This window comes from Myotis nattereri (assembly GCF_964212035.1).
Source record: "Myotis nattereri genome assembly, chromosome: 1".
Lineage (NCBI taxonomy): Eukaryota > Metazoa > Chordata > Mammalia > Chiroptera > Vespertilionidae > Myotis > Myotis nattereri.
Genome location: NC_138075.1, coordinates 109,968,657 through 109,992,424, shown reverse-complemented (window position 1 = coordinate 109,992,424; position 23,768 = coordinate 109,968,657). Strand labels below are relative to the sequence as shown.

Sequence of the window (23,768 nt, the reverse complement as noted above, 5' to 3'; positions counted from 1 at the left end):
GTCTGGGTGCTTCCCTTTCTGGAAAGGAGAGGCAAAAGGGATCTTTGTCAACAGTACCTGGGGGGTTGGCTGGGTTGGTTCCACTGAGGGCTGGAGAACCGCTGGCTGCGAGGGCCCAGGAGGCTGGGTGACAGGAACCGTTGTTGCTGCATTTGTCTGCTTGGGACAGATTAAAGGAGTGAGGTGAGTGGGACGCCATTAGTTGGCCATGTGGGAGGCAAATCCACAACAGGGAGGGTGATATGCCCCTGCCTATGAGGAGTACTCCCTCTGGATCTCCCTCTGTAGCTTTTCAGCCAACAAGCCTCAGGCTCTGAGCAGTGTGAGGCCTAACCTAGGATCCCTGGCCTTTTTGGGTCCAGAGCTCCTGGCACTGCCCTGCCCTCTTCAGGAGGAGCCCAGATCATGGACCCTAAGAGGAGAACTGGTGGCTTCCTCATCTTACCCCCACCCCTCAAGTTCACTTTAAGACTGTCCCTTTGAGCCTTAGCCAGTTTGGCTCAGCAGATAGAGTGTCAGCCTGAGGACTGAAGAGTCACAGGTTCGATTCCAGTCAAGGGCACATGCCTGGGTTGCAGGCTCGATCCCTTGGAGGGGGTGTGCAGGAGGCAGCCGATCAATGATTCTCTCTCATCATTGATGTTTCTATCTCCCTCTCCCTTCCTCTCTGAAATCAATAGATATATTTTTTAAAAAATAAAAGACTGTTCCTTTGAGCCTGGCCACTGTGGCTCAGTGGTTGAGCATCAACCCATGAACCAGGATGTCACGGTTCAATTCCCGGTCAAGCCACATGCCCGGGTTTCAGACTCGATCCCCAGTAGGGGGTGCACAGGAGGACGCCAATCAAACGTTTCTTTCTCATCACTGATGTTTCCATCTCTCTCTCCCTCTCCCTTCCTCTCTAAAATAAATAAAACATATTTAAAACAACAACAACACAAAAAGATTGTCCCTTTGAGAACTGCAGATTCTCAGAACACTCAGTCTTGCCAAGGCTCCTTGCCCCAGAGACCCCAGCACCACCCAGAGGACCCAGGGACTCATAAAGAGAACATGCTCACCAACCTCTGAGAAGGGGTTGAATTCAGCCAGGCCACCTTGTGGAGCACTGGTCAGCTGGGTCACAGAGGGATCCTGAGGAGGTAAAAAAGAGCCATTAGACGCTGAGGAGAAGGAGAACAGACATAACCACCTCAGGGCCAGCAGGCAATCCCATGAAGCCGGCTAAGTGAGGCCGCTGATGGCCCTTCCTAGTGTTCTGAACAGCCTCTTCTGAAGACTCCTGTGCCCGGCCCCTGCCACAGAGAGCTGCAATCTCTTTCCTCTTTCTGGAAAAGGAGGGGTTCAGCCCAGATGACTTTCCAGAAGATACAAAGCAAGCTTTATACTCTGAGGCCTGGGAATCGATACAAAAATGTGTTCTTGTTAGTGCCCTTCATGGATTCATAACGGTTCCTAGTATTTACCCCCAGGGAGTGGGGTTTTATGGTGGGGGTGGGGGTGAATGGGTGGATATTTTTCACTTTATAACCTTTCTGTAATGTTTTATTTATTATTTTATTCCTCTTATTTTTAAAAGGACAGCTACAGGTCTTAGAACAAAAGCATGCTGCTAGGTGCTAGTGCTGACTGATTAAATCAAGCGTGCTTACTAGGAATAAAGAGATATAAAGGGCTCAGATAAAAAGCCAGGGAAATGTTTTTGGTTATTTTTTCTCTCTCGATTCTTTTAAAAAATACAAAAAGATCCTCAGAACACAGCTTGTCCTAAGTTTTTAATCTTCCCTTTCCCATCTGATCTCTGCCAAGGCCAGCCCTGCACAGGGCTCCCTGCCACCCACTTCACCCAAGCAGCCTCCCGGCTGACCTGAGGCCAGTCTGTCTTCATCCTGTCCTCACCCAGCAGAGCTCCTACACACTCCCCCTTCTCCATACATATAGGTATGGGGCTCAGGTTTAGCTCAACACAATGCCTAGGTTTTGGGAGAAACAGCTGTGAAGAGTAAGCAGACTGCCACTGGACTCTGTCAAGGACCCTGTTACAAGGCCTTACCTAGGCTCCCCTGTCTGCACACTTCACCCCCCATCACTCACTACTCATCCAGATGCTCCTGTCCTTCCGGCCCAGCCTCACTTCCACCAGGAAGTCTCCATAAGTTGGATTTTTAAACACAATGTTAACATTAAATAGGCCCCATGGAACCCCCTAATTTTTCTATACAGAAAAAGACAATAGGGTCACCATAAACAAATCCTGTCTCCACTAATAGGCCATAAATTCTGCACCAGGTGTCTAGTTCATACTCTGGCTTCCCAGTGCTTCGTGAAGGTCTGTGTAGAGCAGAAGCTCAAGTAATTTCTGTAAGCGCTGCATGTTGTAGGCCCTCTGCTTTCTCTAGGAGGCACTGCCTAAATGCTAGGGCATAGAGAAGAAGCATATGCATCACAGCAGCAGCCTTGGGGCCGAGAAACACTTTGCCCTGGAAGAGGAGCCTGGAACAGTAACACTCTGGGAGACAAGGATACTTCCCATCTGAGAACACCTGGGCTCTTCTGAAAGCTGTGGGTGGCTTCAAGAGAATCTGAGGCCTAGGGATAGAGGTAGGGAGGAGGAGGGACTGAGGAAGGGAGCTAACATTTACTGAGTGTCTACTATGTGCCAGGCTTACCACACCAGGATGTTACTGTGAAATTCTAGTCACCCCAGACCTGGCCACTGTGTCAAGCCATCCAAAAAGAAGGTTCTACTAGCCTCTCTCAACCTGGTTCCTCAAGAGAATTAAGCCCCACTATCCTAAGGCATCCACTGTCTGCCATGACTTGACTTCTCTCCCGTGCATCTTGAACCATCCTGGTTATATCCCATCCTTGAGAGAATGGAGAAAACAGTCAATCAATTTGTGTCCTGTGGCTCAGCTGAGGATCCCTGGCTGAGAAAAGCTACACCCTCTCCTCCTCATTCCACCTCACGACCACCCTGTGAGGGAGGAGTATTAATAGTTTGCAGCTGGAGAAAGCCTCCACTCAGAGAGGGGAAGCAGCTCGTCCAAGATTTTAGAAGTAGTGCTGAACCTGACTCTGAATCCAAGGCTGTCTGTCTCCAAAGACAAAAGTGATAAACCTGGGAGGGAAAGACCCAGTTCTACCTTGTTTAGCAGTGCACCCCCAAAACCTGGAATAGCGCCTGACAAATGGAAGGTGCACCATCAATGTGTGGTTGAATGAACCCCACTCTAGAAGGACACTGACGCGGGCACTGTGAGTGACCGGGATAACTGCTTCTGCTCATTTCTTTATTCCCAGGCCTCAGGGAAGTCCTTCTTGGGAAACATCCTTTGTAGGACACATGCAGAGAGTCTTGTGACTAAGAACCACACTGACTGGCCTGAATGAGGATCCTCAGCTTTTACTCTGAGTCACAAATAAGAAGTCAACAACAGCAATCTTCTTTTCCACTCACCGAGCATTAACTAATTCATAAGTGGGTCAAGTAGTTATTTAAAAGGATAGTGAGCCCTTGGTGGTTTGGCTCAGCGGATAGAGCGTAGTTCTGCAGACTGAGGGGTCCAGGTTTCAATTCTGGTTAAGGGCACATGCTCAGGTTGCAGGCTCGGTCCCCAGTGGGGGGGCATGGGGGCTCGGTCCCTAGTGGGGGCATGCAGGCGGCAGCCGATCAATGATTCTTATCATTGATGTTTCTATATCTCTCTCCCTCTCCCTTCCTCTCTGAAATCAATAAAAATATATTTTAAAAATAAACAAACAAACAAACAAACAAATAAATAAATAAAAGGATAGTGAGAGCTAAGTTTCACCTACAAAGAAGTAACCTAAAACCCCCTCAATGCCAAAGGCCCCAGACTGGTTAATGCCTTTTACTTAATTTATAACAAAATGCTCCTGAACTCATTTTCATTCCGTTAACATTAGGTACACACTAAGATGAACAAGGCATAGCTCGTGCCTTCTGGAGTCCACGATCTGGTAGCTGAGACATGCACAAGAACCCAGGGCAGGATGAAGACAGGAAGGGAGGAAAAGAGAGGTCTAGGCAGGGCTTTGAGGAAGGTAGGGTTCTAGGAGGAGGGGAGGAAGGTGAGCAAAGGCCCAGTGAGTAAGGCTCACCACAGCTTTGGGGCAGGGGAACATTTCCATGTCATTAGGGTGTGAGGGACCCAAGAGAAAAGAGGCAGAGTTAGGCTGGAGCTCTTCCAGGAGGGGCCTTGAAACACACACTGGTTTTCCGTGGTTTGGCAATGTCTTCCCACGTGGTTCACAGGTCCTGCTGTGAGCTAGCTCTTTGGGACTTTTCCTTGTTTTCGCATCCTACACTCTACCCAATAAACCCTACTGTGGAGTTTATTTCTGGCTCCAAATCAACATTAAATAAATACCTTGTGGGCTAAAAAACACTCTGCCATTCTATCTGGGAGGCATGGAGTCTCCAATACTTTAGAAGCTCTGTGAAGTCCTATTTGCTTTAGAGGCTATGTCACACAACAAGAAAAAACAATCATCCCCAGACAGGCTGACTGGGTCCCAAGTGTACCAAGAGCCACAGTTAACCTTGGTACTTCGACCCAGAACCTAAGAATTCATCCTAAGGAAATATGACAAAAACATATAAAAATCTGTATCTGCAAAGACACTTATTGCACCAGTATTTACAATAGTAGAAAAAAGCAGAAAACAACTTAAATATCCAATGACAGTAAGCACAAGCATGTTTTGGTACACATTCCCTCGATGGCCTTAGCAGCCATTAAAAATTACAGCAGTGGCCCTGGCCAGTGTGGCTCAGTTGGTTGAATGTCGCCCCATGCATCAACGGGTCATTTGACTCCTGGTCAGGGCTCATGCCCGGTTGCAGATTCAATCCCCAGCAGGGAGCATGCAGGAGGCAGCCGATCAATGTTTCTCTCTCTCACTCTCAAATCAATAAAAACAGATATATATATAAAATTAAAGCTATGAACATAGGGAGCAATACATTTTGTCCAAAGTACTCATGAAAAGAGACTGGCAGGAAAACACATCAAAATAATAATAGTTGCAAAAGACTGGTAGAAATGGATGCCTTAATTTTATTTTCCATCATGTGATTGTTACTTTTATTTTAGGGAAACACATACTTTTAAAAAGAGCCTGTGTCATCCCGGGCCTCCCTCCCTGCCACAGACAGTGAGTCTGAGGCGCCAGGCCTGGCTTGGAGGCCCCATGACCTGGCACAGCACAACCTGGCACAGCACCTCTCTCAGCACAGTCCATTCTCAGTCAAACTGAGCCACTCACCATTGCCTTCACCTCTGTCTGTTGCTACAGTACAAACCATTCCACACCGAGCACAGGGCGAGGATACCAAGGAAAAACATTGGTTCCTGCCCTCAAGAAGCAAATACTAGTACAGAGCACAAAACAAACCAAGGCAGAGATAGCACATAGTCAGTGCTGTAACAAGGTGAGTGCAGATGCAAGGGGATCACAGAGGAGGGAGGGACTAAGCTATCTGCAAGAGTCAAGAAAGACTTTACTGCCCTGGCCTCCTGGCCCCCTGGGACATATGGCTCAGTGGGCTGGGTGTCATCCTGTGCCGGTTTGACTGCAGTACCGGGAGTGCAGGGGGCACCTATCCATATTGTGCTCTCACACTGATGTTTTTCTTCTTCTCTCCCTTACTCTCTCTCTAAAAATCAATAAAGTAGAGGAACCAAGATGGCGGCATAGGTACAAACCTGTACGTGCTGCCCCCCACAACAACATTAAAACTACAACTATAAGACAAAACAGCTATCATCCAGAACCACGGGAAAGCTGGCCGAGTAGAAGTTCTACAACTAGAAGGAAAGAAAAAAGCGCACTGATATCGGGTAGGAGGTGCAGAGGCACCAAGAACAGAGGTACAGAGGCCCGCACGAGGCGGCTGCATCTGGGTGCGCGGTTTTTTTCAATCGGAAGGTGAGACAAGCTCTCGAGTGCACTAAACTCATTTACAGTGAGACTCTGGGGTCCCAGACTCCTAGGGGGAGAAACTGGACTGTCTTGCAGCAGGTCGGAAAGCGAGGGTGACTTTCTCGCAGAGCTGCTCACAGGGATCATTGTTGCTTTGGGGGCGCAGGACTCTGGGGACGCGGAGACCCCAGGAGTCACAGAGCCAGCTGACGACAGCCATTGCTGCTTGCTCCACCCTGGTGATTCTGAGCCCCGCCCCACACAATTTACATCCCCACCCCAGCTGTGCGCAGTGGCGCAAAGGAATCACCTGCACTTTTGCAGCCTAATCTAACAAACTGCAGCTGGGTCAGAGAGCTCCAAAACTTCCAAACCCCAAACAAAGAGGAGAAATCTACTGGTATCACTGTAGCTCCTGCTGGGTGGACTCACACAGTGGTTGACTTGGAGATCCAGGAGCCAGGGTACCCCTGGTCAGACACCAGATTTCAACTCCTCACATCCATAAGGGACACACTCAAGAAGCAGTCTCAGTGAGCACCAAAGCCCCACTGAAGCAAGTCCTACCCCATAAGGGTGTCTCCAGCACAGCAGTTCTTCCACTGTAGACACAGCGGGCCCTCACAGTCAGCCAAAAATACAAAGACAAAGAAACATGTCACAAATGAAAGAAAGGGAGGAAAGCAAACTAATGGAGGACATAGAGTTCAAAACCACAGTTATAAGGTTACTCAAGAATCTTCTACGAACCTCCGAGGAACTTAGTGAGACCTTCGAGGATCTTAATGAGAATGCCAAAAAAAATGGAAAAGGACCAGTCAGAAATTAAACACACACTGACTGAAATTTAAAATAATATACAGAGATCCAACAGCAGACTCAAGAATCAAGTCAAAGATTTGAAATACGAAGAAGCAAAAAACACCCATCCAGAAAAGCAAAATGAAAAAAGAATCCAAAAATATGAAGACAGTGTAAGGAGCCTCTGGGACAACTTCAAACATACCAACATCGGAATTATCGGGGTGCCAGAAGAAGAGAGAGAGCAAGATACTGAAAGCCTATTAGAAGAAATCATGACAGAAAACTTCCCCTACCTGATGAAAGAAATAGACTTACAAGTCCAGGAAGCGAAGAGAACCCCAAACAAGAGGAATCCAAAGAGGACCACACCAAGACACATCATAATTAAAATGCCAAGGGCTAAAGACAAAGAGAGAATCTTAAAAGCAGCAAAGAGAAAAACAGTTAGTTACCTACAAGGGAGTACCCATACGACTGTCAGCTGATTTCTCAACAGAAACCATGTAGGCCAGAAGGGAGTGGCAAGAAATATTCAAAGTGATGAATAGCTAGAACCTACAACCAAGATTACTCTACCCAGCAAAGCTATCATTCAGAATTGAAGGTCAGATAAAGAGCTTCACAGATAAGAAAAAGCTAAAGGAGTTCATCACCACCAAACCAGGATTATATGAAATGCTGAAGGATATTCTTTAAGAAGAGGAAGAAGAAGAAAAAGGTAAAGATAAAAATTATGAACAACTAAGTGACAACAAATAAATATCTATCAACAAGTGAACCTAAAAATTAAGTCAGAATAAACTGGTGAATATAATAGAAGCAGGGGCATAGAACAATTCTTGGGGGGAAGGAGGTGTGGGAGGTGCGGGAAGAGACTGGACAAAAATCTTACACCTATGGATGAGGACAGTGGCAGAGGGTAAGGGCATGGGGTGGGGTGGGAACCAGGTGGAGGGGAGCTATGGGGGGAAAAAAGAGGAACATCTGTAATAATCTGAACAATAAAGATTTATTAATTTAAAAAAATAAAAATAAAAATCAATAAAGTATTCTTTTATTTTTATTAATTTCAGAGAGGAAGGGAGAGGGAGAGAGAGAGATAGAAACATCAATGATGAGAAAGAATCATTGATCAGCTGCCTCCTGCACGCCCCACACAAGGGATCACCCTGGGGATAGAGCCACAACCCAATCATGTGCCAACTGAGAATAACTGTGACCTCCTGGTTTATAGGTCTACGCTCAACCACTGAGCCATGCCAGTCAGGCTAAACTACCGTTTAAAAAAAATAAAAATAAAGGCTTTACTGAGGTGGCCTCTCAGTTGAGAAATGAAAGAAATTTAGCAAGCACTAAAGGGCAAGGCAAAAATAACATTTGCAGAGACTTGGCACCTTTAAAAACAGCTTGCATGTGTTCAGGGAACAGGAGAAGGTTCTGAGGGCTGTGGAGTGGTGTGTGTACAGAGAGCAGCCAGGAGCACCAGGGATCCAACCTGAAGAAGGGGTAGGGCCAGACTGCAGAATTTGGACTTTATCCTATGGGCAATAGAGGAAAACCAGAGATTGTGAGCAGGGATTGCCATGATCTTCTCTGCCAGGAGTGGGGACTGTACAATACTGGAGGAAGGATGCCGGGAAGACTGGCTGGGACACAGCAGTTCACATGGGTGATAGTGAGGCCTGAACTAAAGTATGACAGCTGGGGACAAGGGAAGAGGGGATAGACCCCAGAGACCCTTTTCAGGTAGATGCCATAGGGTTGGGCACTCTCTGGATTGGTAGGGATATGGCATTACTACAGAGCAAGAGAGGAGGAGGCAGGGAAGGGAAAGGAAGGAGTTGAGTTGCCAGCTTGGGTAACTGGGGAACAGGGCAACCACTGAGCATGATAAGTGATCACAGGACAAAAGGAACAGGTTTTTCAGACGTGGGTGTGTGGGAGCAGGAAGAGGATCCGAGAAGATACTGGGTCAAAATGGAGATACATATGGAATATAACTGGTTGGAATGGATGGAAATGTCCAAGTGGGAGATGGATACTGGTTTGAAACTCAGGAGATAAGTGAGAGCTAGATAAAGGACTAGATCTGGGATCGTTGTTATGTGAATGCTATTGTGAAGCCATGCAAGTTGAAGAAATTACTCATAGAAATATACAGTGAGAAAAAAGTCAAGGACAGAACTCCAGGACACTTCTAAATGTATAAGATAAATTTCTTGAGATAATTCTCCTGTCCCATGGGAAACTCCTACCAGGTCCATTTGGTGGTTTTGAAATTCCCAAAGTTAGAGTCAAGCTGGAGCCTACCCTCTCTGGAAAGCAGCAAAACCATCAGTGTCTGTAAAGAGAACCTCATATAACTTTGTTTACACCCAAATCACATTTTTGTCACCACTTTTTCCTCCCACAGGAGACAAATGTTTTAAATCCTCAGGAAGCAGCCACACCACTGAGATTATCTTTTAACTGCAGAGGCAACATGTGAAAGTGATAAATTGTGTGATTTGGAAACTCATGAAGACCTAAAGGCTTTCTCTATTCCAGCGGTTCTCAACCTGTGGGTTGCGAACAATGAAAATACATCCTGCATGTCAGATATTTACATTACGATTCATAACAGTAGCAAAATTATAGTTATGAAGTAGCAACGAAAATAATTTTATGGTTGGGGGTCACCACAACATGAGGAACTGTATTAAAGGGTCGCAGCATTAGGAAGGTTGAGAACCACTGCTTCAGTACCACCAGCTGGTCCAATCCCCTTCTTCAGATCAATGCGGGCCACCGGGGTAACCTGGCAGAAATACCAAGGAGGAAAGCAACACTGGCATGTGCCTGAGTGACCTGCTTGTTAGTGGACTGCTGAAAAATCAAATGAACAGTACAATGCCTACCTTTTTAGCCTTTTACCTCCTCATTACCACGACAAGACTGAGAAACTTTAGGAGCAGATATACTGGAATCAGTCCAAAGCAAGACAAGCATCTCCACAGAGTACAAAGCAGATGCACCATCGTTAATAGAGGGGTTAGGGAGTGCCACTGGAGGTTGTGAAATCAGCAACACTTGGCTTGCAGTTTCCTGCTTCCTCCTACAAGTTTAGTAAACCCTCAGCTGTACTCTTGTTACAACTTTTCTTTCGCAGCTCTTACTTTGCAAGAAGTTTTCTAATAATTCCAATTATAACTATACCATGCACAAGGAAGAGGTCATAAAAGGCCACGCCCACAGTGTGGGGCAGGGGTGGGAGTGGAGGTGGATAAAGAACATGGGTAAGGTCTGGCTGGCATGGCTCAGTGGTTGAGCATCGACCTATGAACCAGGAGGTCACGGTTTGATTCCCAGTCAGGGCACATGCCCAGGTTGTGACCTCGATCTTCAGTAGGGGATGTGCAGGAGGCAGCCAGACAATGATTCTCTCTCATCATTGATGTTTTTCTCTCTCCCTCCCTCTCCATTCCTCTCTGAAATCAATAATATATATGTATTATTATTATAATAATATAATAATATTGTTATATATATATATATATATATATATAGAGAGAGAGAGAGAGAGAGAGAGAGAGAGAGAACTTAAAGGAGAACTGGAAGTTTCATGAAATATTACAAAAGTTAGCAGAAAAAGGATTCCATGGTTTAATAACTTTGAGAATGTTGGGTCAAAGTTGAGTAAATATCTTTACTGTAGGATTTCTCAGAGCCTTTAACAAATTAAAAAGCCTTATCAATCTTCAAAAAAAAGAAATATGTAGTGATTCCCAAAAACTTATTACTCAGACCATACACTACTTTAAAAGTACTATCTTGCCCAGCTGGCATGGTTGAGCATCAACCTATGAACCAAGAGGTCACAGTTCAATTCCCGGGTTGCCAGCTCAATGTGGGGCGTGCAGGGGACGACTGATCAATGATTCTCTCTCATCATTGATGTTTCTATCTCTCTCTCCCTCTCCCTTCCTCTCTGAAATCAATTTAAAAATATATATTTTTTAAAAAGCATAAGGCAATTATTCCAGCCCCACACACTGGGGGAAAAAAAATAGCTCTGCTAATGCTAATTTGTTACTTTCACCCCTATCAGTACTCTCATTTTTTAAAATGTTTTTTTTTTATTGATTTTAGAGAGGAAGGGAGAGGGATAGAGACAGAAACATCGATGAGAAACAGCAATTGGCTGCCTCCTGTACGCCCCCTACTGGGGATTGAGCCCGAAACCTGGGCAGGGCACACGACCGGGAATCGAACCAGGGAACTCTTGGTTCACAGATCAATGCTCAACCACTGAGCCACACCAGCCAGGCAGTACTCTCATTTTAAGGATGGTGGTGGTGGTGATGACATAACATTTTTTTCCTTGGCTGGCTAAATAACTCCAGAGCAGTTTAAGACAATATCTGAGCTTAAAAACCTTTAAAAAAACACTGTTCTGGGAATGAGATCCAGGTCTGGGCTCCTTCTTGCTGCAAATTATCCAGTGACTCAGGCATGTCCCATCCTCATTGGGTTCTTGTTTTCCTCATCTCTAACTGAAGGGGTTAGAACAGACTTCTGAGGATATTCCCAGCTTTAATAGTCCACCATGGACTCTGGATGCTAAATATATTTTCACAACCCACCATCAGGTGATAGAAACAAAGGACTCTGTTTTGAAGGCTGGCCTTCACCTCCCTCCTGAGTTCTGTGCCAACACCATGGGTAATGAAGCTGGGCTCACACCCTGTCACCCAAAGGCTTGCACCCTCCACTGTCCCAGCCCTGGCAGTCAGGGAACCAGATCCTGCTATTACAAGGAGAGGGAGAGCAGCTCCAGGAGGAGCTTGGGGGCCTCACTTCCAAAGCTCCTTCTCCCCACACAACTGTGCACCAAGAGGGAAACCAGCCCAGAGTATGAAGAATAATCATAGCCAGCCAGCTCTCTTCTTCCTTCAAAGGATTCCCCACCCAGATGTTGCTCTTCACAGGCCCACAGCTGTTTCCTATCCTGCCATATTCTGGGATTGCCTGATGGACAGATTGTCTTGCTTGAATGCAGAAGTTTCTTCTACCACAGTTTGCACAATCATTTCTGGGGGTGAAGATGTAGTTTAATACTTTCAAGCTAGTACTAATACAAAGCTGAACTCAGGCCAACTATCTTGCCCACTACTAGCCGTGGGGACAAGCTGACCACCTCTGTCAGAAAGCAACAGATATTTTATTTCTGTTTCTGACAGGACAAAAAAAAAAGCGAATGATTACACAGCACACACACCAAAAGCCTACTAGATCCTTATGAAAACTCAAACTCCAGTATTATACAGCAGTTTTGTAATTAAAGCAAAAACAGTTACCAGAAGACACTGGCAAATAAAACGCAAATATTCTTTTTTGTTTGTTTGTGTTTTTTGTTAATCCTTACTGAGGATATTTTTCCATTGATCTTTTAGGTCAAGTAGGAGAGAGAAGGAAAGACAGAGAGAAACATCGATGTGTTTAGAAACACATCGATTGGTTGCCTCCTCATGAGCCCCGACCCTGAATCAAACCTGCGACTCTTTGGTGCCCAGGCTGATGCTCTGTCCACTGAACCAAACCGGCTAGGGCCAAATGCTCTTTCTTTACTCAACTAACAGAGATGACTGAATCACCTAAGAGACAAGGTCCTGCTAACGGTCCTGTCAGGAAGTATTAAGACACAAGAACTCCCTGATGTTACAAAGAACACGTTAACAAATTGCCTTGAGGATCCCCATTAGCTAAGGTACCTTGAGACCATGAAAGAAGCATAAAATGTTGAGTTTCCTGACAACGTATAGTAAATTTGTTCTAGTCTCTTTTGGGTTGGCTTTGGTCCTTGAGGAGATTCAAGGTGAGAAAGTTCATGCTGTTAGCTGCAGGAAGGACCCCTCCAAAAACTTCCCCTACACCTCCAAGAAACTATGAAGCTGACAACTACCAAAGTCCAAGCAGGATGAATTAATAATGTGCCTGGTGACATCCTCACAGAGCAGAAACCTCAGGGCTCATAAATCACCAGTGAACACAAGTAAGGTTTCCTAGAACTGGTTTTAAGCAGACGTGAAGTAAGAGGCACAGGAGCTTGGGCACTAACAGGAGTCCCAACATTTCATCATGGAAAAAGAGAGCCCCTATCCCCTTAGCTCAAAGGCGGAAAAGTTTTGGCTTTAAGTAGGAAGACTTTCTTCCTCCATCGTTTGATTAAAATGTAAGGTCAACTCATAGGTCACTGCATCTCAACTACCCTGCCACCACCTACAGGTCCATCAGACCAACATCAAGACCCTCAGAGCTTTCTCACTTCTCTTCCCTCCCTAACCTGGGTTCTCCTATCTAGCCAATCCAGTCCAAAGCAGACTCTTGGCCAAAGTGTGTACTTCTTTTTTTAATGTTTTTATTGATTTTAGAGAAGGGAGAGGGAAAGAGAGATAGACACATGGATGAGAGAGAAACATCAACATTGGTGGGCTGCCTCCTGACTGCCCCCCACCGGGGATGGAGCCCGCAGGCCAGGCATGCGCCCCAATGAGAATGGAACCGGTGACCTCCTGGTGCTGGGTCCGATGGTCAACCACTGTGCAACACTGGCCGGGCCAAAGTGTATCATTCTTATCAAGGCCGTATTTCAGCTTCTCACTCTCTCCCTAGCTTTCCTTTCCTGACAAATCTCTGGGGTCCTCTTATACCTTAAACGCTAGTTTGGCTGTTGGGGGAGAGGAGACGGGGTTGTCTTGGGAACTCCACATTTCTCCATCCCACTAAGCCTTCCACCTCTTCATTATGCTGCTGTCACCCCTCTCCTAACGTGACTCACTCAAACCAAGACTGCAGGATTGTGGCAGTCACACTTCACCGAGCACCTGTGGTAGGTGAAGCCATTACTCTCTGACACTCGAGGAACCTCCAGTCCGCTCCAGTCCCTTTCCCCGGGACACTGGTCAGAGGGGCTCTGTCTGGGCAGTTAGAGGGTCGCACCTCTTCCCAGACTACCAGCGCCCAGCCTTCCACCTGCTGCTGGTGCCGCCCCCCACACGCTACGACAGGCCAGCCTGGAGAGCCCGCTCTCCCATTGGGCAGTCGGCCCGTCCCTCCCCCGCCACGTCTCCTGGCACTGGGGAAAAGGCCCGGGCGGCGGCCTCCGGCACTGGAGCGAGCGATGTGTTGGAAGCTCTACCTGGAAGGGGTTTACGTCCATTGGGTCCGCGAAGGGGTTGGTGTCAAAGGCTGACATGGCAGTCGGGGACTGACGGGCGAGCTTCGCGAGCGCTTCTGCCTCTGGGCACCGAGACCCAGCGGCTCTCTCCTGGCACACCCTCCACTTCCGGGAGCGAGACGGCCGTTCCGGCGCAGGCGCAGCGCCCTCCCCAAGGGGCGTGATCCTGCACGTAACAGAGGTCCGCTCCGCCCTCCTGCCCGGCACTCCTCTGCCTTCTGCTTCTTCCTGGTACCCGTGCTTCCGGGTCTGCCGGCGTCCAGGAGCTAGGGAGCCAGGCTTGGGGTGTCGGGGCCGTGCCCCGCGGCTTCTCTGTCTGACAGCATCGAGATTTGTGTTGGAAACTCCCGTAAACTTTCCAAGTAAACTCCCGTAAGGGGAGCCGGAAACTTAACTCCTTCACTTCCCTGGAGGGCAAGTTTGGGAAGCACACCTGGTGCAGACCGGGGAGGAGTTGGAATGTGAGCCTGCTTCTGCGCGGGAGTGCTCCAGTGGTAGGGCCGCGGAGGGGTTCTCTTCTGAAGAACCAGCCGCGCAGCTGTCCCCCACACTAGCAGAGCTCTGCTTCTTTTAGGCCTTGCCCCTTGATGCCCAGACAGGTTTAGGGCCTAAGCTGGGACTTGAACCTGAGCATCAAGCATTTGTTAAGTGAATGAAGAAGTTCAGCAATACAGCCATCAGCCATGGGGGAGGTGGCTGCACTCTTCACAAACTATGTATTCTCCTCTCTGGCTTTGTTCATCTCTGCTACCACCGAATCCAGCCGCTACCATTCCTTGCTCTGGACTAGTACAGGGCTGCTCATTGGTCTTTTGTTCATGTTGTAACCAGAGATCTATTTAAAGGGGACAAAATTGTTATGAAACTGTATGTTGAAAATCCTTAAATTATTTTACATAAAGGCCCAAATTCTTAATTTGGCCTCTTGGTCCCACCCCTTCTTTTGCCCACCCCCATGCATTCCAGTCCTCCTAATGGCTTTTCAGTTCCTCAGACTTCCCTTATTCCTCCTGCCTCAGGGCCTTTGCACCAGATGTTCCTTCTTCCTGGTATGCTCTTAGCTCATGCCCTTATCACCTAGTTAACTCCTAGTATCCTTCAAATTCAAGCTCAGATGCCCCTTTGGAGTGGCCTCTCTTCACACTAGGTTGGATCAGCACACTTCCCCACACATAAAGTCATTATTAGCCTATACCTTTACTTCATAAAACCTATTGCAGATTGTAGTACACACGTGAATAGGTGGTTATTTATTTGTGCCTGTCTCTCCCACTAGATTGTAAGCTACACAGGGGCAGGAGTAGGGTCTGTTTTGCTCACTGTTTATTTCTGGCACTAACAGTACCAGCACACGATAGGCATTTAGTAAATATTTACTATTTCCCTCATCCACTTACCTTCCTCTCCCCTGTCTAAATATCAACTATTTTTAGGGACCAGCTGAACTTTTCTCCAGGAAATGTCCTCAAGTGGGAGAATGGAAAGGGATCCAGGTTTGTGTCCCCTTAGAAACTACCCTACTACCCCCACCCCCTACAGCCACCCCTCCAAGGGTAGTGTAAGGAAAGACTTGTTTTTCTCCTTTACTACTCATACAGAATACTTCTGGGACCAGACACAGGTTTTGTTTAGTTTTTGCCATACTAACTAACCAATTCTCTGACACAGCTGTGGTCATTCAATTCAGTTCCGATACTATCTACCTGGAGTTAGCATCAGATCCCACAAGTTAAGGGCTAAGTCCCACAAGACTGTCCCCACTTCAGATGGCAATTGTAAGTCTCAGACTGTCACCTGTGCTTCTCCTCTGAACCTCTCAACAGGTTCAATAATTTAAAATTGCTTCCAGCCAGAACCGGTTTGGCTCAGTGGATAGAGCATCGGCCTGCGGACTCAAGGGTCCCGGGTTCAATTCCAGTCAAGGGCATGTACCTTGGTTGCAGGCACATCCCCAGTGGGGGGCGTGCAGGAGGCAGCTGATTGATGTTTCTCTCTCATCGATGTTTCTGGCTCTCTATCACTCTCCTTTCCTCTCTGTAAAAAATCAATAAAATATATTAAGCTGAGACCGGTTTGGCTCAGTGGATAGAGTGTCGGCCTGCGGACTGAAAGGTCCCAGGTTCGATTCCGGTCAAGGGCATGTACCTTGGTTGCGGGCACATCCCCAGTGGGGAGTGTGCAGGAGGCAGCTGGTCGATGTTTCTCTCTCATCGATGTTTCTAACTCTCTATCTCTCTCCTTTCCTCTCTGTAAAAACTCAATAAAATATATTTAAAAAAAAAAAGATGAAAAAAAAAATAAAAAATAAAATATATTAAAAAAAATAAAATAAAATAAAAATAAAATAAATAAAATAAAATTGCTTCCAGAACTCAGAGAAACACATTTACTGGTTTCTTATATAATAAAGGATATGACAAAGGATACAGATAAACAGCTAGTTGAAGAGATTCACAGGGTGAAGTGTGGGTCCTGAGTGCAGGAGCTTCTGTGCCAATGGATTTGGGGTGTATGTGTTCACCAACCTGGAAGCTTTCCAAAGAGAGACTTCATCACATAGGCATGGTCATGACTGACAGTTAACTCAGTCTCTCTCCTCTCCCCTCCCTGGAAGATAGAAGGTAGGGTGGAAAGTTTCAAGCTTCTAATCAAGGCTTGTTCTTTCTGGTGACCAACCACATCCTGAGGCTACCCAGAAGCCCACCAAGAGTTGCCTCATTAGGACAAAAAGTGCTCCAATCACCCAGGAAATTCAAGGGATTTAGGAGCTCTGCCTCAGAAAACATGGTCAGAGGCTAAACTTTAGAACAAAAAGCTGCCCCTAGCACTTTTATTGCTTAGGAAATTACAAAGGTTTTAGGAGTTCTGGACAGGAGCTGTTTATTATATCACTAGAGGCCCGGTGCACGGATTTATGCACTGCTGGGATCCCTCAGCCTGGCCTGCACCCTCTCACAATCCAGGACTTTTCAGGGAATGTCAGGCGGCCAGTTTCAGCCCAATCCTCGCAAGCCACTGGACCTCTAGTATGCATATAAGATCTTTGGTTAATCTCTTCCCGCCCTCCCCGCTTCCCTCTGAGATTCATTAGTCTGTTCCATGTTTCCATGCCTGTGTATTGAGCATCTGCCCCTTGGTGGTCAGTGCATGTCATAGCTATCAGTTGAACGGTCGAATAGTCACTTAGGCTTTTATATCTATGCTAGGGGCCCAGTGCACCTTGAAAGGAACTGTGGGCCCTAACTGGTCTGGCTCAGTGGATAGAGCGTCGGCCTGTGGACTCAAGAGTCCCAGGTTCGATTCCGGTCAAGGGCATGTACCTTGGTTGCGGGCACATACCCAGTGGGGAGTGTGTTGGAGGCAGCTGGTTGATGTTTCTCTCTCAGTGATGTTTCTAACTCTCTCTCCCTCTCCCTTCCTCTCTGTAAAAATCAATAAAATATATTTTTTTAAAAAAGAAGAAGAAAGGAACTGTGGGCTACAAGGCTGCGGTGGGCACAGGGGCGGGTCTTGGCCCCCGCCCAGCCCCTCCCCCCCGCAGCCCCAGGTCCCCTGTCTGCCAGCAGACCCACTCCTGCCGCTGCTGCTCCCATGTGCTGATGGTGCCAGCCCCACTCGCACCCTCTGATGGTGCAGAGCGATTGGGGTCGGCACCAGCAGCGGTGCGAGTGGGGCCAGCACCATCAATTGGGTACAAGCGGCAGCTGGTGCCCCGATTGCCCCTCAAGAGCAGGGGGAGGTGGAGAAGCCCTCAGGGGCGATTGGGACCAGCAGCCACCGCTCGCACCCACTGGCGGCACCAAGTGATTGGGGCCAGCGCCAGGCGCCAGCAGCGGGTGCGAGCAGTGGCTCTGGCACCGGCAGCAGGTGCAAGCGCCGGGCGGGACCACGGCATGCAAGAGCAAAGAATTTTCAGTAACCACCAGAGGCTTGCCGGATGACAGTGACTGGTGCCCCACCTTGGTCTGGTGCCCTCACTCACCTAGTCCACCATCCATCCGTGGCTGATGCCCGCCATGTTTTGCGTGTGTCCCCTGGTGGTCAGCACACGTCATAGCAACCAGTTGTTCAGTTGTTCCGCCGTTTGGTCTATTTGCATATTAGGGTTTTATATATCTATCCTATCTAATAATAGACAAACATGGTAATTGACCGTACCTTCACTACGCCTCCCATAGGCTAATCAGCAAGATATGCAAATTAACCCAACCAAGATGGCGACCAGCAGCCACGCAGCTGAAGTGAGCAGGAGGCTTGCTTGCTCCAGTGATGGAGGAAGCCAAGGTTCCCCGCCTGCCGCGGCCTGGCTCTGAGCTCCGAAAGCAACAAAGTTTCAATTATAGAAGCTAAACAAACCCCAGATACCTGCTTTCAGTAGGCCGTGGCCTCAGAGCTGGAACGAGCAAGAGCCCGGCTCTCAGCTCCAGTGACGGCAACAAAGTTTCAATTATAGAAGGTAAATAAATTTCAGAATAAAAAAGAAAAAAAGGAGAGGCTGGGAGCTTCAGTCGCCGGCCAGCCTGAAAACGGCCCTCAGTCCCTCACCCAGACTGGCCAGGCACCCCAGTGGGGACCCCCACCCTGAATGGGGTGTGACCAGCTGCAAACAGCCATCAGCCCCTCACCCAGGCTGGCCAGTCATCCCAGCAGTATCCCCACATGGGGGAGCTCTGCTCAGCCACGAGCCAGGCTGATGGCTGCCAGTACATGAGCTATACTGGTGGTGGGAGCCTCTCCTGCCTCCTCAGCAGTGCTAAGGATGTCCGACTGCAGCCTAGGTCTGTTCCCCACTGGCAAGTGGACATCCCCCGAGGGCTGCCAGGCTGCCAGAGGGATGTCTGATTAAACCAGCTTAGGCCCAAGCCCCTGGGGAGCAGACCTAAGCCAGCAGGTGGTCATCCCTTGAGGGGTCCCAGATTGCGAGAGGGCACAGGCCGGGCTGAGGGACCCCACCCCCCACCCCCCGAGTGCACAAATTTTTGTGCACTGGGCTTCTAGTATATATATAAAGAGCCAGGTTTGTAACATCCAAAACGACCGAAGGCTCGACCGAACGCCAGGCTGCTCTTGCAGCAGACAAGTGGGCTGAACTGCTGACCTCTTGAAGAGAGAGAGAGAGGTGGGGCTGATCAGCAGCAGCAGCAGCTGATTAGGCCCAGAGAGAGAAGCAGGGTGATCAGACCTTGCTTCTCTCTCCAGGCCTTGCCAGCAGCCAAGCCTCTCTCTCTCTCTCTCTCTCTCTCTCTCTCTCTCTCTCTCTCTCTCTTCCAGAGGTCAGCAGTTCAGCCCGCTCGCCAGCAGCCTGGGGTGGCTGCTGATCAGCCCCACCTCTATGATCAGGCCCAGAGATAGGCCCAGCGACACTGACTGGCACTGAAACTGACCAATCAGAACCAAATCTGGGTGAATTGCGAGGAGCCAATGGCTGCCTAAGAGGCAGGGCTTTTAACGCTGACTGGCATAGAAACTGACCAATCAGGACCAAATCTGGGTGAATTGCAAGGAGCCAATGGCTGTCTAGGAGGCGGAGCTTTTGACACTGGCAATAGAAACCAACCAATCAGTACCTAATTTGGGTGAACTGCGAAGGCAGAACCTAAGGTGAGGGCTGAGGAGGGGTTTTTAGGGCAACAGCTGTTTGGTGTAAGGTGTAAGAAAGTGGTTCAATTTTTTATATATATATATGTGCTTTTATTTAAATTAAGCTGCTTTCCCTATATTGCAAATTTCCTATGGCTTACTCACTGCAGGTTTTCTAATACACTGTTTATTACCTATATTGTCCAACCTCTCTCAAAAAGTACTTTTGCTAAAGATATCACAAAGAAAAGAAGATGGAACTTTGAATGAAAAGGTCTCATTTGTAATTTTAATCATTCACTTAATTAAAGTAGAAGAAATAATGTGATTAGGATAGATAAGGGGAAGCTAGAAAAAAAACAAATGATGACTGAGAACATGTAAAAGAAATATTTAATAGATTTTATGACTGGGTTTAAAAAATGATTGTCAATGGAATTTTAGGTAACAAGGATATTGTGCTGTAGGGCAAGTGACAGAAAACTAGATCCAGGAGGCTATATCCAGCCTACTGCCTGTTTTTGTATAGCTCTTGAACTAAGAACAGTCATTACATTTTTAAATGATTATATTCTACTCTCTATATATAAAGAGTCAGGGTCCGTAATGTCCAAAATAACCGAAGGGACGACCGAACACCAGGCTGTACGCGCAGCAGGCTTGAGTGGGTGAGCAGGCTGAACTGCTGACCTCTCAGAGAGAGAGAGGTGGGGCTGATCAGCAGCCATCCCAGGCTGCTGGTGAGGCCTGGAGAGAGTAGCAGGGTCTGACCTGCTGATCAGCTCTTGCCTCTCTTTTTCTCTGGGCCTCGCCAGCCGAAAGTGGTTCAATTTTTTAATGACCGGTTTGGCAGTATGGTGCATATGGCTGGCTATCAGTCCAGATATAAGGATTATGTATTTTTTGTCTGCCAAGAGCATCTCCTCCTGTTGAAAAAGGCTTCCCACCGCCCCCCCCCCCCATTTAAGCAATCCTATCCTATATAATCTATCTATACTAATAAAAGAGTAATATGCTAATTAAACTGAGTCAACTGGCCATCTTCCAGACAAAGCCATGGTGGTGGGGGCTGAGGCAGAGGCAGTTAGGGGCAATCAGGCCGGCAGGGGAGGGCAGTTGGGGGTGAGATAAGGCCGGCAGGGGAGGGCAGTTGGGAGCGAGATCAGGCTGGCAGGGGAGGGCAGTTAGGGGTGATCAGGCAGGCAGGCAGAGGCAGTTAGGAGCGATCAGGCGGCAGGCAGAGAGGTTAGGGACAATCAGGCAGGCAGGGGGGCAAGGTAGGGGCAATCAGGCCAGCAGACAGAGGGGTTAGGGGCGATTAGGCAGGCAAGGAGGCAAGTGGTTAGGAGCCAGTCATCCCAGATTGCGAGAGGGATGTCCGACTGCCAGTTTGGGATCGGGCCTGAACTGGCAGTCGGACATCCCCCAAGGTGTCCCAGATTGGAGAGGGTGCAGGCCAGGCTGAGGAACCCCCTCCGTGCATGAATTTCATGCACCGGGCCTCTAGTACATATATAAAAGCCTAAGCAACCATTACAACTGAACAACCGGAACAACAGGAATGACCGGTCAACCAGTCATTATGACATGCACTGACCACCCGGGGGCAGATGCTCAACGCAGGAGCTGCCCCAGGTGGTCAGTGCACTCCCACAGCCAACCTCCTGTGGCTGGCCAGCAGTGTCAGCATCCGGCATCCAGCCCTTCTGCGCCCAGTCCAGTCACCGTCGCCTCCTCTCCCAACCCCGCCAGGGTCTTTGGGTACCTGGCTGGGACGGGGAACTGGGGGTGGGTGGCAGTGGACATGGCCCCTGGGGAGGCCGAGGGACGGCTCCCTTCTCAGGGCCTGCGGCCAACCTCCCATGCCCTGCCCCCGGCCAGCAGGCCCTGATCGGCGCACCACCCGCCCGCTGCAGTGGCAGTGAGGGAAGGAGTGTGGGGGAGAGGTAAGGAACCAGGCAATGGCTGGGCGCTGGTGTCAGTATTTGGCATCCGTTCCTTCCACGCCCTGCCTGGCAACCATCGCCTCCTCTCCTGACCTCACCAGGGCCTTTGGGCCCAGGCTGAGCCAGGGAACCAGAGGTGAGCGGTGGTGAACGCAGCCCCTTTCCCAGCAGGGTGGAGGGCCAGCTCCCTCCTAGGGGCCTGCAGCCAACCTCCCATGCCCTGTTTCTCTCCCCCCCACCTCGCTCCCCCGGCCAGCAGGCCCTGATCAGCCCGAGGTCCCTCCCCCTGTTCCTCCCCCAGGCTGGCAAGACCCAATTGGCCCAGCCCTGATCAGCCCCGATCACCAGCCAGGCCTAGGGACCCCACCCGTGCATGAATTCTTGCACTGGGCCTCTAGTATATAGATAATATCATAGGAGATATACAGCCTGTCTGCAGCCTGAGAAAACAGTCTATACAGCAGGAAGCTGTCCTGCCTTCTCCTTGTCTGACCAACCTAGTAAAATGGTGGACTGGTGAAGAAAGAATGGAACTTATTATCAGTGTAGAGCTGGCCCACTTATCTGTCTTTGAAGTCTCCTGGGATCTGTCCACATTTCCTGTGAAAGATACATCATACATTTATTTATTCATTCACATAGTTAACAAGGGAGGAGGTATAGTAGACCAGAACTCTATGTTCTTGGACCAGTTACTTCATCTCTCCAAGATCCATTTTTCTCATCTCTAAAATGGGGCTCATGACAGTACCTATCTTGAGAATGAAGTGAGAGAATTCTTGAGAGAGGCTTAGTACAGGATTTAGTAGAAAATAAATGATAGCTGGCCCTAGCTGGTTTGGCTCAGTGGATAGAGCATTGGCTTTTGGATTGAAGGGTCACAGGTTTGATTCCAGCCAAGGGCATATGCCCAGGTTGTGGGCTCTATCCCCAGTAGGGGGCATGCAGGAGGCTCTGGTCAATGGTTCTCTCTCATCATTCATGTTTCTATCTCTCTCTCTCCCTCTCCCTTCTTCTCTGAAATCAATAAAAAAAATTTTTTTAAAAAAGGAAATGAAAATAAATGTTAGCTGCTATTATAACTTAAGCTTCAGCTGGGCACTGGCAGATATGTGATGGCAAATTAGACACATGGTCTAGTAGAGAAGAGAGAGGAAAGCAGATCATCACTGGATAATAAGGTGTGATCAGTTCCGCTAGAGACAGACAAGCAAGAGGTAAGGGTGAAAGGCTTTAGGTTCTCTGAACGCCTCAGTTTTCCTTATCGATATGTTTTTCTGTATGTAGGGAGGGTAGCATGGGGTGGAGGCTCTGTCCCAGCAATCTAAGTTCTTCCCTCCCATAGAAATACTGCCCCGACCCGCGGGACAACAACGGGGGAACGAAGAGACACCCTAGGAGAGTGAGACAAACAAGGGACACGAAAGAATGGAGGCAAGACAAGTTCTGATCAAGCCTCAAACTTTATTCTCACAGCGGCAGGATATACACTGTTTTAGGGAAGGGGGGTGGGTAAAGGGGTCTATGGGCAGTAACCTTTTACTAGAGATTAGGCTTTTGATGGCTGTGCTTATCAGCGGAGATGTGTGATTTAGCAGCTGTGTGAGGGTAGTTTATCTGTAACTGCTGGCCAACTTGCAAGACACAGGTGGTCTCTGATAATCAGGAGTTTCTTATAGTTCTTAAGATGGCTTTGTTTAAGCCAATATCTTTAATGGCTCCCAACAATTCCTCCCTTTTTCTTTATTAAGGGTGGGCTTTAACCGACTGGGGGAGTAGGGACCTGGTTCCTCCCGTGGGATGGTGGGATCCCACCGTCAGTGGCTCTTGGTATCTTTTGGGGAGGAGAGGCAGAGCCAAAAGTTATGTATGGATACCAACCTCTATGCAAACCAGGTGTGCTCACAGGGAAATCCAGAGGAGGTCAAAAAAATTTTTTGTGACCTTCCCTTGCAGTGCTTTGCCGTGCACCCAGGTCGGTGCCCATGCCTTTCTCCTTCTATGGGGAGTAGGCAAGCATCCCTCTGGCGTCATGCTGTCCCCGCAGGGAGGGAGTTTTAGCAGTCATTATAATCACATTCACGGTCTAACATGGCTAGACGATGGTAGTGTACCTGAATGGGTTTGGCCAGGACGCTATCAACCTGCTGTTTTACAAAGTCTGTTAATTTCCTAAAAGCCCAGGATTAGGAGAAGGCTTATAAGGGGGCCGAGAACAGGAAGCAGGTAGGGCAGGAGTCCTTTCAATCCGCTCCAAAGGGGGTTCTCGA

The 23,768-nt window shown here is 48.3% G+C and overlaps 1 protein-coding gene across 4 annotated transcripts in view; it reads right to left on the bottom strand.

Moving 5' to 3' along the window:
- The window catches only part of SCAMP2 (secretory carrier membrane protein 2), a 32,922-nt gene extending 18,840 nt beyond the window's left edge, over nucleotides 1–14,082 (bottom strand). For 3 of the 4 annotated variants that reach the window (XM_081084641.1, XM_081084642.1, XM_081084643.1), the window contains exons 1-3: nucleotides 13,934–14,082; nucleotides 1,069–1,137; nucleotides 58–156 (exon numbers count right to left, since the gene is read on the bottom strand). In XM_081084641.1, coding sequence (XP_080940767.1) covers nucleotides 58–156; nucleotides 1,069–1,137; nucleotides 13,934–13,990 — 225 coding nt within the window. In that variant the 5' untranslated portion in view covers nucleotides 13,991–14,082. Of the gene's footprint in view, nucleotides 1–57; nucleotides 160–1,068; nucleotides 1,138–13,933 lie in introns of all 4 variants that reach the window. The other variant, XM_081084640.1, reaches the window with a different exon arrangement.
- Between the last annotated feature and the right edge of the window lie 9,686 nt (nucleotides 14,083–23,768).